This window comes from Lachnellula hyalina, assembly GCF_007821495.1.
Source record: "Lachnellula hyalina strain CBS 185.66 chromosome Unknown contig00136, whole genome shotgun sequence".
NCBI lineage: Eukaryota > Fungi > Ascomycota > Leotiomycetes > Helotiales > Lachnaceae > Lachnellula > Lachnellula hyalina.
The window spans coordinates 40,787-57,442 of record NW_022157250.1 but is presented as its reverse complement, the minus strand read 5'-3'; the positions used below and the strand labels follow the sequence as shown (position 1 = coordinate 57,442).

At 47.1% G+C, this 16,656-nt stretch overlaps 3 protein-coding genes across 3 annotated transcripts; 2 read left to right on the top strand and 1 right to left on the bottom strand.

Annotated features, from left to right (window-relative positions):
- Positions 1–1,677: 1,677 nt before the first annotated feature.
- On the top strand, positions 1,678–4,206 carry F37C4.5 (the record flags this gene model as incomplete). Its single annotated transcript, XM_031152855.1, has 2 exons — positions 1,678–2,733; positions 2,854–4,206. Coding segments are annotated over 2 exons (2,409 nt in total), but the record flags the coding sequence as incomplete, so codon positions are not given.
- Positions 4,207–4,932: 726 nt separating this feature from the next.
- CPY1 (Carboxypeptidase Y) lies at positions 4,933–6,396 on the top strand (the record flags this gene model as incomplete). Its single annotated transcript, XM_031152854.1, has 1 exon — positions 4,933–6,396. The coding sequence occupies one exon, from the start codon at positions 4,933–4,935 to the stop codon at positions 6,394–6,396; it is 1,464 nt and encodes a 487-aa protein (XP_031003095.1).
- Positions 6,397–11,466: 5,070 nt separating this feature from the next.
- On the bottom strand, positions 11,467–14,385 carry Znf691 (Zinc finger protein; the record flags this gene model as incomplete). The annotated part of the gene is made up of 3 exons (XM_031152853.1): positions 11,467–12,101; positions 12,148–14,163; positions 14,214–14,385. 3 exons carry the CDS (start codon positions 14,383–14,385, stop codon positions 11,467–11,469), a joined length of 2,823 nt encoding a protein of 940 aa, XP_031003096.1.
- Positions 14,386–16,656: the final 2,271 nt, after the last annotated feature.

The window sequence follows — 16,656 nt, the reverse complement described above, 5'->3', positions numbered from 1 at the left end:
CTAGTGTTAAGTCAAAATTGGGAGAAGTAGCTTTGAAAACTTGGTAGACAGTGATGGAATTATATGCCACTTCCTTCACGACTCGAACTTCTAAAGCCTTGATCTTTTTACACTTATTAAATTTATCAGGGGAAGAATGATTTATATTCTAAGTGGTCGAGGTCAATAGCACTAAAATATCTGTGCAAGAAATATCTGTCTCGCGTTTTCCTCGCTGTTTCCTCGCCTTAGTCACGTGCCTCGGTGGCCTCCATGGACTAAGACACCGAACCGCGAGAACCATATACTCTATATGTATATATATATATATCAGCAAGCTCAAGCACCATTATTAACATCATCTCACTTATAATCTCAGATCACTCGAGTTACATTCGCGTTCGCCGTTTCATGTATCATCACATATGATATAACGCCCTGCCTCCATTACCTATCTGGTTCCAGATATTATTTATCTTCCAACTTTGACTTAGTCGTGCTCAACTGATCATATTGCAAAACATCATCATCTTCCGTCTAAGTCAAAATCGATTAAGGCAGCTCACCAACCTGCCAAGCCTCATTAATATTCCTACATCTTCGGTATTGATTCTACCCCGACAGGAAGACTTCGCAATGAAAGACGGCTTCGTAAAGAGTTGGCCAAAGGTACTTCTGCAAATAGAAGGTGCCTGCATATTCGGTTCAACAATCTGGGCATATTCGCAATTCGATCAGTCGTGGTGGACATTTGCCGGCCTTCTCCTCCTTCCAGATCTAGGTATGGCAGGATACCTAGCCAATACCTCGATAGGTGCTGTCATCTACAATTCAGTTCACACGGAAACGCCTCCTATACTTTTATTATGCGCTGCATTGGCACGCGATAATAAGGCAGCTGCCGGACTGGCTCTGTGCTGGCTCGCGCACATCGGCATGGATCGTATGCTGGGCTATGGGTTGAAGTATGGGAGCGGTTTCACTCATACACACTTGGGAATGTTTGGTGGGAAGGGTGAGAAGAAAGGCGCATCTCTATAGCGTGCCAACTTACAGACGCATTGAGTCTTCGACTGGGAGAGAAGAGATGGATTGAAGGAAAGGAAGGACAGCACTTTGACGGCAACTTCGTCCAGCTGTAATGCTGGGATACGGATGTTTAGCAGATTCCTCATGTATAAGAAGTTATCGGCAATTTTGGTCATGGAGTATGGTTGATGTTGAATCAAAATGCGACAGAGAGATGTAGATGCACGAGGTGAAGTTACAATGGATGACTCAGCAAACAGCGCTTAAAATAGGATTCTGTGCCTTATCCTTGAAACATATGGAAATCTTTCTTTGAGCTGTGCTGCACGCAATTAAAAGAGTTGGTAATCGTCGTGACTGCACCCAATCAACAGAGCCGGTATTCGTCGTGACTCGGAGTCTTATGTCTGCCTGGTTCTCCGTTTGTGCTAAGTTACCTGCCGTATGTACATTCCGGCGATGATTCGCTGCAGCACCTGCAAGTGCAGTCTGCCTTGGCCTGTGTGATGTTGTGATATCTTTATAAAAGAGCTTTCATCCTCACCATCTTATCCTTTTCTCTTCTACTTCATCGTTTCTTTTACAATCACCTAAACTCATCCTTCATCACATCTGCGAAGAAATCGCGCTCACCTAGTTCAAATCACCTGATTTGTAGTACGTACAGCCCCGAAGAAGCAATCGATCATCATGGCGCACGACGAAATCCACAAACAAGAGTTTCGCATTCGGGACTTGACCACCCGAAGCGTTCTCCTGTTCCCTACACGAGCCCAGATTATTCGTGATATCAAAGAAATCACTCTACAACCAGGTGCAAATCAGATTGTGATTGATGGGCTAGCTCCAACCGTCGATGAACACTCCATCAAAATTGAGGGAACTGGAGCCGCTACAATCACTGATGTCGCAGTCGACCTTCTTCCAAATCGAGAGGTTTACGAGGATATCTATCCCTCTGATTCCGAGGAGGAAGATGATGAGGACGAGGATGAATCTGAGGTCGAGCACGATGCCATGAAAGCCGTCGCTGATAAGATCAAGAAATTGAATACCGACCTTCTCAGCGAACAAGAGAACATCAATTCAGCTGCCAGCCGTCTTTCAATCTGTGATAATTTCGGCAGAAGTGTGACGACTGATCGGCCACCTCCAAACGACCTCGAGAAGCTTCTGAAAGCTTACAACGAGGAGCGCGTGAAGATTTACGGGGAGCACGAGTCTAGTACCAATTCTTGCGAGAACATCCGCGAGGAAATTCGTAAGACAGAGAAGGAAAAGACGAAATTGGCCAAGGACTTGGTAAAGGCCAATGAGAAGAAGGAAAAGGAGGCAGCGAAGCGGAAAGAGAAGATTTTGCGTAAGAAGGCCGAGATTTACAATGAGAAGCAGAGAGTCAAGACTGAGCGCGAATCCTTTTGGCCAAAGAAGGTGTACAAGATTACTATCAACCTTGAACCTTCAACTTCAACACCAGGATCGTCTCGTCGAAGCTCTGTGAATGATGGCGATACTCTGGTTAATCTTGCCACGACCACTTTTCACGAACCATCTGCTGAACGGGTGAAGTCTGGCGAGATCAGCCTATCTCTATCATACATCACATATTCAGCTTCTTGGTCACCCAGATATGACCTTAATTTGAGTACGATGAAGGGTGCTGGACTATTGGAATACGGGGCAGGGCTGAAAAATACCACGTCGGAGACTTGGCGCGATGCAAACGTAAGCTGACCCTCAACCCCATTATAGAAAGCACTCAGTATTGCGCACTTTTGAAGTTATTCATTTCCGCTGTCCAAGGGAAGCCTCTACTCTTACAAAATCATGCTAACCTGCTCATAGGTTGTTCTCTCGACATCTCAGACTACCTTCTCTGGCCTGAGTGAAACCATCCCCATTATGCAGCCATGGCATGTCCGACTAACCAAGGTTGTCAATGGCAACACCGATGCTTCACTAATGAGCCAAAACGAAGTAGCGGCCAAAAGACGGGAATGGAGTACCACAACTGACCCGAGCCAAAAGCAGCGGTCGGACATTTTCGGCCGCGACAACAACGCCCATAATACCTTTGCGGCGCAACAAGCCAGAATGGCCGCCCAAAAGCAGGCGAAACTATCAAGGGAAGTTCAAAAAGTGGTAAGCAGACACTCAAAACCTGTACCCCAAGCTTTTGGGGCACAAGCAGTTCATACAGGTGGGCTCTTTGGGAATGCGAATGTGGGAGCGAGTTCAAGTGCTTTTGGTGGGGGGGCAAATAAGTCAGCCTTATTCGGCAGCAGTCACGCTGTTGCTGAACAGGAAGAAAAGGAAGAGGATGATTCAGACGAGGACATGGGCTTCGCTCTTTTTGATGGGCCATCTTTTAACCCCCTTGAGTTTGAAGCTGGTGCTTGGCAGGAATCCGGAATGACTACCACCTACGACGTCCCTGGTCTCAAGACCCTGACTCCAAGCCACTCCACCATCAAGCACAAGATTGCCAAGATCGACTTCCGGAACGTTATATTCTCTCACATCGTCATTGGAAAGCTCCGCCAAGTCGCTTTCCTCAAAGCTCGTCTCCGCAATACCTCTAAGATCACCCTACTCAAAGGTCCTCTTGGCTTAACCCTCGATGGATCATTTTTGGGACAAGCAACATTCCCAAGATGCTCAGCCGGAGAATCGTTCTCTCTTCCGTTGGGAGTCGATCCAGCTATCAATATCAATTACTCCAAGCCGACAGTTCGCCGTTCTCAGAGCGGCATCTTCAATAAGGAAGACAGCAACGTCTTCACTCGAACCGTCGTCATTACCAACACCAAGCACAACGCCCCATGCGAGCTTACTGTCCTGGATCAAGTCCCTGTCTCCGAAGACGAGCGCCTCCGCATCGAGATCACGAATCCCCGTGGCTTGAAGGCTGGAGGTGAAGGCGTCCGAGCCGGCACCAGTGCCTTTGCGGTTCTCCCATCTCCAACTAGTGGCAAAGGCAATGCAAAAGATGTTCGAGCTAGCGTGTATGGCTCTGATGGAAAAGAGATTGCGAATAACGGAAAGTGGGGAAGCGCTGTCGCTACGGCGAAGAAAGGCGGAGAAGTGACATGGAACGTCCATCTGAATCCGGGACAGGGTGTGAAGCTTGTGTTGGAGTACGAGGCTACCTTCCCTGCTGGAGAGAGCGTGACAGGTGTAACTGGTGGGCAGGTCTAGACAAGGAATAATGGATTGTTTCATTAAGGGACCAGGACATTCAGAAATTTCAGCGCCGACTCGATTGTCTCTGATACTTGCTGATTTTATCGTGACTTGGTTGGATGGGAGGAAATACATGTATACGCTGGTGGCTTAGGAATTATTGGGTTGAAAAATATTAAGGTTATTATAACGGAAAAGGAATGTTTGTAGCATTCGTAGCATTCATACCATTCATAGCACGCCAGGTTTGGCACAAACGTCTTTCAAATAATAGAGCTTGCTCTTGCAGATGTTCCATTCTAGTTTTTCGTAATGAATTCTTGTTTGTAGTAATCACTCATAAGTCTTATATCTGGGTACTCGAATCGATACAGTACCCCCTTTCTATTATGAGCGCTGCTTTTAGTATATTAAACCCTAAAATACTAGGGTTAATAGCTACAGTACCTTACTCCGTATCCTCGCGCTCTCGGGATAAATGCAATTTTTTCACATAAAGACATGACCACATTGATAATACAATCCAACCTTTCACACATTTAAGCTACTCTTTCTCATTCTTTTGCTCGTTTTGTAAAGTTTACTTGTTCTAAACACAGGTCACCTGACAGCGTATTGTTGCCGTGTCAGCTTGCCTAGTGCGGCGCGGCCTGTTTCAGACTCACTTATCTTATCTCAGATACAACTTCACTTCCCATCTCATATACTGTATAGATATATATATCATATTCTACATACAAGATGGGTAATCCAATCTGGCCAATAATCGTGGCCTCTCTTGCCGCAGTAGGCAGATCAGCATTCCAGATCCCCCTCACAGAAGAGCCCCTCCGCGATTCATCAGACCCCTCAGTCCGAACCCTCACCCACGTCTCTCATCCAGACCACAGCCTCACCATCAAACCCCACAATGCCATCTCCTCCAGCTCCAACAGCAAGACCCCCTCCCTCTCAGACCTCTGCCCCGGCGCAACATCCGGCTACACAGGCTACCTAAACTCGGGCTCAAAACACTTCTACTTTGCCTACTTCGAATCCCGCGCCAGCCCCAAGGACGACCCGCTCGTATTATGGCTGAACGGCGGGCCTGGCTGCTCCTCCATGTCGGGCCTCTTCATGGAACTCGGTCCCTGCACTGTTAACGACTCCGGAGACTCGGCGCGCGAAAACCCAAACTCGTGGACCAATGCCGCCAGCGTCTTCTTCCTCGATCAACCTATCGGTGTCGGCTTCTCCTATAGCACCAACACGTCCGACGTGCACGGCGGCACATTCGCCGCGAGCGAGGACATCTACGCCTTCATGCGCCTCTGGTACCAAGCTTTCCCCGAATCGAAATCTTTGCCATTCAGTATAGCGGGCGAGAGTTACGGCGGTCACTATATCCCCGTTTTCGCATCCAATATCAAAGCCATGAATTCCATTTCCCCACCTGAAGACCAAATCCCACTGGAATCAGTCTTGATTGGCAACGGCATATTCAGCGACGTCAAGCAAGCAAGTTCATACTACGACATCCCCTGCACAAATGTCACGGGCATCGGCCCCCTGCTTGACGATGGCATGTGCGAGAAGATGGCTGCTGCAGTTCCGAGGTGCGAGTTATTAATGGAAGCATGTCACGCGTATCCGGACCCCCTGATCTGCGGAGCTAGTACTGATTTCTGTGGCGAGGAGCTGGAGATGCCATATGTGCGCACTGGGCGTAATTACTACGATATAAGTACACCATGTGATGGGTACTTGTGCTACCCGATCATGCTAGCCATCACGAAATTCTTGCGCACTGATGCAGTGAGGACTGCGTTTGGGGTTGATGAGAAAGCGCCCAAGTTTGTGGAGTGTAGTGATAAGGTTGGAAGGGAGTTTCAGAAGGTAAATGATTTCTTGATTGATACAAGATCATATGTGGCGGACTTGCTGCACTCTGACGTTCGAGTGATGATATATGTTGGGACATATGACTGGATATGTAACTTTGTGGGGAATGAACGGGTTTTTGGATCGTTGGAGTGGAAGGGTCTACCTGATTTTAGGTATCAGCAGGAGAATAACAAACAGACATGGAGTGGTGGATTATGGTGGGAGAGTGGGCCGCTTAGGTATGCGAGGATCAATGGTGCTGGTCATATGGTGCCTTGGGATAAGCCAGTTGAAGCATTAAAGATGTTCACGGCTTGGTTGGATAAGAAGGCTTTGGATTAGACCATCATATTCCGGGATTAGGGATCTCCATAGGCCATTTATAGGAATGTGAGTATTGTTCTGCTCTTTTGATAATAGTAAATACAGTTTTTTCCCACTTGCTAAACTCCTGAACTCCTGCTACTTTCCAAGACACAACTTATTCGCCCTCGTACAGGATATCACTGACCCTGCTTCTCATTCTGCAATTGGCAACTTTTCCACCACCAGAATCGTCGAAGCTGGGCTACTCATACCCAGCAACCGTCCGGCAGGACGGCTTTGTAGTCGATTGGAACGCGCTTTCACCAGCGACAAAATGACATCTTTAAAGTTCCGACCCAACTCTTCCCAGACAAGATCCGGATTGAGAGCCTTTGCAAAGACGCGCATTGCACTGACAGGGACGCCTATAATATTGCAGACGTCTTCAGGAGACACCACCTTCTCAACTTGATTGATGAATGTCGGCGACAACACGGATGAGGAATGTGCCAGTGTTTGCTCCTCCTTCTTGGCCACACCTGTCACCGTGGCATCTTCCATTTTGTCAGAGGTAGTAACGACGTCCAAGCTCTTGCCAGTCAGAATTTCATGAACAAAAGCCTCATCTAAAGGTTCGATATCATTCCCAAATTCGCCTGACTTGCCAACTTGCCAAGGGATACGCGATTGCTCTACATCGCCGATTGCCTGGCTGAATATCTTCTTGTTGTATACCTTCGTGGCTGTATCAATATCGTCTCCGTACTTTGTCGTCAAAAGACCCTGGTACGCCTTCATATTTTGGACCTTGAGCCTCTCTGGCACTACACACCAGAGTTGAGCAATTTTCGCATGTTCATCAAGAAGCTCTTGGCACGCCGTCTTGATCTTGGCCTCGTCTTGTTCTTTGCAGGCTGATGCAATTTGCTTCTTGATCTTCCTGAAAGTCGCAGAACGCTTTGTAAAAACACTAGCAACAACAAGATCATCTTGAGGTTGTCGGTCGCCACCGTTTGCAAGATTTTCAAGATATTTGATCATTCTTGTGTAACTCTCGGTTTGCCTTTGCAGCCTGTGGGGAATGTTCTTCAGCAGACGTTGTGCGACTACCTTGCGGTCCATATCCTTGTTTGTAAGAAGTTTCAAGAATATGGTGAGAATTGTGCGCGAGTGTTCAAGCTGAATATTTCGAAGGTTGCAGTATTTTTCTAGATCATATGCCAAGTTGGCCTTGATCTCATTGGTTTTCTCGTTTTTGGTAACGACTCGGACAACTACTTTATCAAGGAGCTTCTCCAGGTTGGAATGGAATTGTTCCAACGGCCATCCAGTATATGGGTATAAAGCGACGACAGTTTCATAAAAGCTCCAATCTGCCACCGAGGTTGGGACATCGAACTGGGGAAATCTGCCCAAGAGTTGCCACACCATGCTCAGAGAGCGGACTCCTGACCCAGCGATGGTCAAAAGATTGGCGAATAGTCCACGCATCAGCTTCGTGACGGTATCCTCAGCCTTTGACATGACTCCAGGTGCGGTTGTTCTCATCGCGGCCAATTTTGACATTGCAGCCATTAACAAGCACTCATAAGTTGGCCAATTTCTGGACTTCCTACCTGGAAGTTATGTTCCCTGGATACCACAGCGTTACTGAGAGCATCCCTCATCATTATGCGAAGCGCTGCAACATGGGCATCATTGCACTTTTCCATCCATCGAACATCGAAGGGGCTGTCGAGATTGACAAATTCGTCCCAACAAACCCATGCCAGCATTGAACCAGAAGGGCCCCTGTTTTGATGCGGATATGGCATTGCCAGAATTGGGTGGGCGGGTCCCTGTTGGTTCTGCAGGGGGCCGTCGTGAGTAGCCTGAGACTGTTCAATGATAATACCTGCATCGAGTCCTTCCAGGTGAAGAATTCGGGAGTCCAGGTCACAACAAGAACTAAATTGAACGTCAGAAACATGTCTCAAACAACTCAACATCAAAAGTGCTCAAAGGAATTTGGACAAGTACATACCCAGCATTCAGAGCTTTAGAACTATCGTTTATAGTTCCTAAGAGCTGGCGGTATGGTGTTGTCTCAATGTTGATAATCATCATTCCCATCTCCCCTGCGTGGTTCTCTAGCATCTCTGCTAGCTTTTCAAAGGTCATATTCTTGGTCGCCTTAACATTGCTTTGAATTGTGGTTTGGCGCTGAAGTCTATTCAAGTCATGAGTTCGCTTGGAAGTTGTTTGAGAAGACATCATTTGGGCCAAGCTTGAGATCGTTGATTCAACAGCCTTCTGCAAGCTCTTGGTTACCTTCCTAAGCTTGCCAAGCATATCGTTCTTCTTCTTCAACAAATCTGGATCTTCTGCTTTGTATTCCTTGGTTAAGAAGTTGATGTACGCTTTTCTCAATGGAGCGATCACAATGCTAATTTTACTATGGAGAATGGTTCTCAAAGCGTTGGAGAGTTGCTGGAGATCTGTCTGATTCAGGAGTGCCTGCAGTTGTTGAACCGCTGCAGATATGTCTTCTTCGATAGTAGCAACTTGATCTGCAGGGAGGGCTGTGAAGAGCTTCTTGAGATCTTGAGGCTTGACTAATTTTCCGGTGGACGGAAAGATGATAGTGTTGGACTCATCAAGGTTGACTATTCGTTTGACTTGTGGATGATTGATAGACTCTATTCCGGCAGCCTCCAGAATATCTGTGATATCTGATCCAAAGGCTAGTGTTGCAGTATTGAGGTGTACTCGATTTGCAATACCTCTGTAGAAGTAATACTTCTCGGAGATTGATACCAGTATCAAGGATTGAGGTCCCGCAAGCGCTGTCACGGCGTTGATGTTGACGGAATTCAAAAGAGCCAGAATCTCTGCGGTGGTCTTGGGAGCTTCATTTGGAGTGACTTGAACGATGAACAGAGCGTTAATTCGATAAGAACTTGCAAGATTTCTGGCATTGTCTGTCATTCGATCGTCGACAATCACCACAACGCTCTTGAGCTGTTGATAGTAAGATCGGAGAGAGAGTTCGTCTGAGAATGGGACATTGGTTGGAACTCTTCCCGTTGCTAGGAGTACCGGACCGTCAAGTTGAGCCCCAAAGATGCAGGGTAAAATTACGGTGCTAGTATCTCCTGCGTCTGATGGACCTGCGTCTTTGAACTCAATTCCGGTTCCAAATTGAATTATCTGTGTAGTGTCCTGATCAATGATTGAAGGAAGAATTGTCGACTTGGAACCAATCACAGCATTTGGCTTGCTGGGCATAGTAGGTGTATTATTCGAGGTAGAAATAGCATTGCTAGGATCTGTACTCGTAGCTGGTGTCACATCTAGACCCTCGTCAGTACGATGTCTGTCGGGCTGCTGTAGAGATAGTATGGCGTACCTTGCAAATACGATTCAGTAACAGGAGTAGTCATGGTAAAGTTGGCGCGTTTGACGGCCTCCGGAAATGAGGGACTTTTCAGTTCGTTGGCCTCGCAAAACGTGTCACGGTCTGTTGTGGGTGTTGGCAGAATCGAGCAGATCAGCGAGTTTCCATCCCGCTTGACCACCAAAGGACAGCAGATTGTAGCATCTCGGATGGTAGCAGCATCCAAGGGAACTGGAACGATATAGAGAACCTGTACTTAGTAGTCAATAAGAGTTAGGTAAATATAGAAGGGGATGCTTTATTTCTTACCTTGTCCACATTGTTGGCAATGAGCACGGCTGGGTCGCTCCCTAAAAAGCGCGTGAGCTGCGTTTTGTTAAATCCGGATATGAAAATGGCAAGCTCTTTCTTGGTTAGTTTTTCAGTGTCTATCCTGATGTAATGTAGGAAATCGTTCTTGACGATGAGATCACCGCTGTGGCTTACACCAGCAAATGTGTCTTGGGCAAGCCAGCAACAAACGTTACAGTTTGCGTCGGCGATGCAGAAATCGTAGTAGGTTGGGGTCCGTTGGGAAACTGCAAAGACGGCAATCTCGCCTGACACGATAGGGACTTTGAATGTCGAGGCGGGCGCTTGCTGGATAGTGTAGTCGTTGAAAAGGGCTAGAAATCTTGAAGTCAGTTGAGCCGCCTAGCTGGAGAATGAGTGGACTCCTCGTGAGGAAATATGGATATGCCATGTACCTAGATGTGATTGGAACCCCGCCATCCGCCTCAACAGCGTCTCTCCTAGCTCTCCCAAATCCACGGCATTGAAGAAGTAATCCTCGGGATAGGCCGAAATGTCAATTTCATCGATTCCCGTAGCAGCCCGACACAGCAGAATGCGCTCGGGGCTGATTGCGTTGGACGTCCAGTCGAGTTGAGAGAAGCTTGAAGGTATCTCAATAGACTTGGATGAGAAAGTTCTATCATATCAAATGTATATATGTCAACGGAAGAGTCATGCGGTGAGTGAGTCACTGTCGGCATGAAGTTTACAGGATCAACGATGGATGAATAGATAGCTCTTGCCGAAATAGGAATCGACGATGCAGAAATCCCAGATGATAAGAGCGCCTCGCGGTGAAGAAAAGTAAGAGCGATCCAATACAAGACACCATGAACATCAATAAGTCTTCGTACAGCGGAAACTATTTCCAAAGCTGAAACCAATCGTGCGGCACAGCCAAATGACCACTTTCATACGTCGACTTTAAACATAAACAGTCATCTCATAGTTGCACATTATTAGCACTAGGAAATCTTTAATGAAGCTATTCCCGGAGATATAATGATTGACTCGAGATTGGAGATGCAGCCACTATTTCAAAGTGATTTAATGGGGTGAGTTGCACCTTCTAGGTTCATAGAGCGACTAGCTGGCGCCTACGGGTGCCTGATGGAGTGGACTGTGTCCTCAAAGCCTCGCTCGCATGGAATATAGATGAAAGGAATAATAAAGAGGGAGAATTAGAAAAATGCTAGTCTTTATTCGTAGGTGCTCACAACTTACCTCAAGGAGGGCGGCTATTGATCAAGCTCACGTCTTTTACGAACGAATCGTGACTTTCGTAGCGTCCCTGCAGTTCTCAAACCCCCCACCTAGCATCACCCCATGAGGAATGCAACCCTGTACCATATTTATCTACTCAACAAGAAACATTTTCATATCTCTTTTCAACCATCTCACATCTCAGCTCGCTGATGTATCATAAGCGCCATGTTCAGCGACGCGCCCCAAGTCCCCACTCTCGTCAGCATCTCCGCCCCGAATTTAAACAGTATATTCGGTGCATCTTTGTTGTTCATCTTACCGGCAACACCGTATTCATCGCTAAGCGCCATCGCTCGTTGCAACACCGCGAAGAAAGAACTGGACCTTAAGACCTCATTGTCACCGACCATGCCCAGAAGTACGGATTTCTGCTCCCTAGGACACACATTCGCAAACACCCACAATACTACATGGCTGAGGAAGAGCGTGACGATACTATAAGGCGCTGTATCTGTATTCCGGATGTCATCTTCGTGGGTGCCTTTTTTGGGAGCGAGGGAGACGATTGCCCGGACGGCATTATAGGCTACTTCTTCCGCAATGCGAGGAGACTTCTGGGCCCAGTTTGTGAGTTTAGTCATAGCTCGAATGATGCCTTCAGGACCAGTTCTGCCGAGGGCGTTTTGGAGATCCGAGAGGGAGACATCGAGAATGATGTTGCTCAGGTGGTGGATGACAAGGGAAGAGGCGTAGAAGTAGCGGGATGATGCGTGGAGATTTGACCGACGGGGAGTGAGATACGCTTTAGACCATGAAAAGAGGAGTTCTGAATATAATCAGAGAAAGAACCAAATATGCTTTGAAATAATTACCTGCAAGTTCCCCACGCCTTATACTTTGTAGCTTCCTTAGATTTGAGATTGTATCCTCCGTTTCATACGTATCCCCATCTTCCATAAATGTCCTAGCTAGCATCGATTCTTGCTGGAAGTTGAACAGTTGAGTTTGAATGGTCATAAGAACCAAAAATGCACTCCAAGAATTGAGATCTAGTAAGCCCTGGTTCTGTCCCCGACCAAGATTCGTCCGGCGAAGTTGTTCGACGATGAACCCAAATGTGTCTGCTCCACCCGCAGAAGCTTTCAACACGAAAGGAGAAACGGCCGCTGAGAATAATCGTGATGGTGGAACCAAAGCGAGACCTAACAAATTCTTCCAATCCCGAGCAGAAGTCGCTAGCCAAAACTCGTCGTCTGCAGGGCAGAGCAAATTACTGACTTCTCCAATAGAGATCGTTCCAGGTAAATTTAAGAGACAGGGGAATTGGCAGTCGATAGAGTATACAACCCAGTATAACCTCCTCTGGGATTCTTCGAAAATCCATCGCTTCCAGTCCGCCTGTAGGGTTCCTTCAGTACTCGCGTCTGAGGGCGGTGCCTCGGGCGGGCCATGGAAATGAAATCGGCGGATGTAGGTAATAAGCGCACCGCGAACAACTTCCGCAAGCTCGAAGCACCGTTTGTTTCCACACCAGAGCCCAGTGTGGCATATAAGTGCTTCTGCATATATAATCATGTTGTCTCTCATGAGACTATTGTCGCATTCAACGGCAATATGAAGGTTCCACCTGACGATGTCTAGCAGCACGATTGAGAAACGTCTGGAATGCTTCAGGTTACTGTAGATCGCCCCGATAACTACGATCATAGCTATTAGTGGTGGTGGTAGATCAACATTCGTATCAACGGTGGGGTGATGGAGCACGGGCATTTGAGGGGAGAAATGTTCAAAGAATAACCGGATGAAGACATTGATGAGGGGCAACGACGGTAGCGTGAATACGCTCTTCTGAGATTGGTGAATACCCAACCCGGAGGGAGCCGTGAGAAAGGCTTGTACTTTGAGTAGAGTTTGTTCAGTGATATCGAATCTGGAGCTGTGGAACTTGAATAATGGATGATTATCAGGTATGATAATAGGGCTTGCCATCAAGATTCGTCGAGAGTTGGGATTCCAGAGGAACGGCCATTTATCATCATCAGATGCCTCATTCGGGGGAGATGATATCCGGGTTATAACTCGATTTTCTGCTAAATCTTCATCACTAGAGTCATGCTGGGGAGCTTCTTGCTCTATGTCAGAGCCTCGCTGGCCTGAAACTTGTGCTGGGCTGATTTCTTGGTTGGTATAAAGGTGATTCGGCTGGTAGTCTTTGACCTGTGTAAGTAAGTCGGGATCTAGAAGAGCTTTTTGCATATAGCCCCAGTCATTTCCGGTCTCTCTCATTGCGGAGTAGAAATCATAAGAGAACCAATCGCTGGCTCCAGGCCCAACTGCGGGTACCATGAATGAAGAGAAGTCAAAGTTCATTGCAGAATTGTCATTCATATTGAAATTCTCAAAGGCCGCTTCACTTGGGTCCTTTGAATGGTTTTGCTGTACATTATAAGCTTCCGGACCTGTATGTGGATGCCACCAGGGCCCTGGTGAGCGATATTCCAACTGCTGAGCGTGGTCAAAAGTTTGATGGTCAGGAGTGGGATTTAACTCGACAGATGGGCCAGTGTTTTCATAATAATGAGAGTTGGCATGGCTGACGGTCGGATTTGAATGACCCGTGTCAACATGCTGATATCGAGGAGTGGGAGAATAATTCCTCTGGGGTTTCATAGCATTGGGCGTCGACCCGGAAGCGCTTGGAGAAGACGTTGAGCTTTCAACTAACTCATCCGATGCAAATTTCCTGCGTTTAGCAGAATCATTTTCGCTTTTACGCGGGTCTTTCTTCTTATCCCATCTGTCGTGGCCCGCCTCGTGACGCCGGAGGAGGTCACTTCGCGTAAAAGTTTTGCTGCATTGCGCACAACGGTGTGCTGGTGAGGCATCGTCTGTTGAAAGTCAGCTTGTAAACATCCAGCGTAGTATATGGACTACATACGTGTCTTTTGGTGCCGGCTCAAGTTTTCACGACGATTGAAGACCTTTGGGCACTGATCGCAGACGAAGAGGTCACCCTGTGTCGCAGGTACCTGTCGTGACGCTTTTGAGCCTAAGATGGTTGTAGAGTCCACTTGTGGTCCAGAGGTATTGCCAAGATTAAACTGGTCCATATTTAATACGATCGTAAACCACACCACACCAGCTAGGTCTCGCCGTCTCGGTATGTCGTGGGAAGGACATGTTGACGATTGAAGGTTTCTATCTCCGTGGGCGGCAACAGCCGTGCGTCCCGCAGCGTCAAAACGCAAAAGTGGAGTGGAGTGGAAGCTGACCAATTCCCCGAATGCGAGTCATTACAGAAACGGGGGTTGCAGAAACGTCGAGCATCAAAATGTTTAGATGGGGTCCGAAGCTGGAACGTTTCACGAAATCTGTGACGTTCAGCCTAAACAAAGAGAAGGATATATAAGCATGATGGGATGGGATGGCCCCTTTTATGCATGTCGCTAAAAAAAAGAAGACCCCCCTGCAATAAACCCCAAAGCAAAGATGTTCACCTAAACATTATCGCGGTTGCGACTCGTTATCTTGACAGCTGTAGTTCCAATGCGCTTACTTGAATGCCCTCGTGATATTAGAGAGCTTACAAATTTTGTAAATCACAGTCTCGGTCATCGCGGCCGTTGATAATTTGATCAGTCGTGGTGGTGGGTTCGGAAGACTTTTCAGATACAACAATGGCCCATCCTTCGAGAGCAAAAAGTGCAGCAATAGTCTCCTTCAAATACGCAAAGTGATACTGCAGATCCCCTTCCATATCGTACTCACTATCAAACCCCCTCTCCAGCGTCACAGTAACACTCTCCAACCCTGCAAGAACAGGCCTCACCCACTACTCCCTCCCTTCGACATTCGCCTTCCACCGCTCGACGTCCCCCAGATGCACAGGCGATTCGCAGGCATCATATATACATGCCAAGTAGATTGGCAACGCAGCAGCGAAGTGCTCTCACTTGATGGCATCGCTGCTACAATACTTTCCTTCAAAGTAGCTTCTCGCGGGGAAAGTGTGTCTTTTGAATCAGCTGGATTTCCCATCCTGTACGCAGCATTCAGTGTATCGTAATGTGCTAGATAGGTTTTCCCGAATACCGACCTCCCCATTGGAAACCAAACCACACTGTATTCCCCGTCGGAGTCCATTTCGCGGGACTGCTCTGCCTTTTTGACTCATGATCATTCAGTGCCGCCATCTTATCTTGGTTGACGTTTGCGACAAGGTCATCGAGGCCTCTTGACGAGGTACTACATAGGAATTGATTGAAGACCACCAGGAATTCACATCTTGTTAGCTCCTATATAGTTATGAGACCTCCTCCATATAAAGCCGTATGCTTCTATGTTAGATAGAAAAATTGGCACTTACCACAATCAACCTTTGATTCTATCGGGACTACTTCGTGGGGGGGCTGGGGGGCGTTGCGGACCTTTCTAGTCATGTGACTTAGCGCAGCTGACATAAGCGAAGAAGGCATAACCTCTTCGTCCTGCAACACACGAAAGCCTCTGGACATCATGAATGAAACAACCAAAACCAGTATCAAGTCTTACTAGCTAGTGAGAAGTGATCTTCCCCTGTGATACCAACGGATTTGCTAGGCGACATGGAACATTAAAAGTAAGTGCTGCCTTTTTTTATATCTACCACATGCTTCTCTAAGTGGGAGCGATCCTTTATATAGGTTGTAAAACATTATAGGACTTGGGAAAGTTTCTATGGAATAGCTTGTTAGACCAAGCGGGTGAAACGTAGAGGGAGATTGAAGTTGTCCACAAGTCTCATGTCAGCCAACACCGCGCCAAGTGGACATATGCATCACAAAATTCGAGAAGTCCACCTAGGTATTTAGAAGATGTCCACAAGAAGAGGCATTAGTTCCCTAAACAGGGGTTTGGATATCGTGGGGTAGTGATTCTTCTTCAATTCCCCTGTCTCAATTGCTATCCACTATTATAATAGACGACGCAGAGCATTTAGCCATTCACATTCAGCGTACCCCATATAACTTTAATGCTGGAAACCTCGGAATTCGTGCTGCTTTCGTACATGGAGGATCATCATATTCTTACTGGTTTCATATATCTTGCCAGATCTGGGAAGGGTTGCAATTGAGGAGGTGGATCAGTTGTATGATAACAGGGATTCGGTTTGAAAATTCGAAAATAGTGCTGAAGGGCGATAACAGGGAGACCGAGGAGGCACAACTGTAACAGGGGAAGATTGTTTCAGTTTGATTGCTCTCGGGTCATGTCTTATGATAGCTAACGAATGCACGTCGAATGTCTGGCTGGTGCAAGAGAACTCGTAGCATCTCTAGGTGCAACTCGGCTTGTGTACACATCTTGACGTGTGCATTACTGCAATGCCGATGGTTATGAGT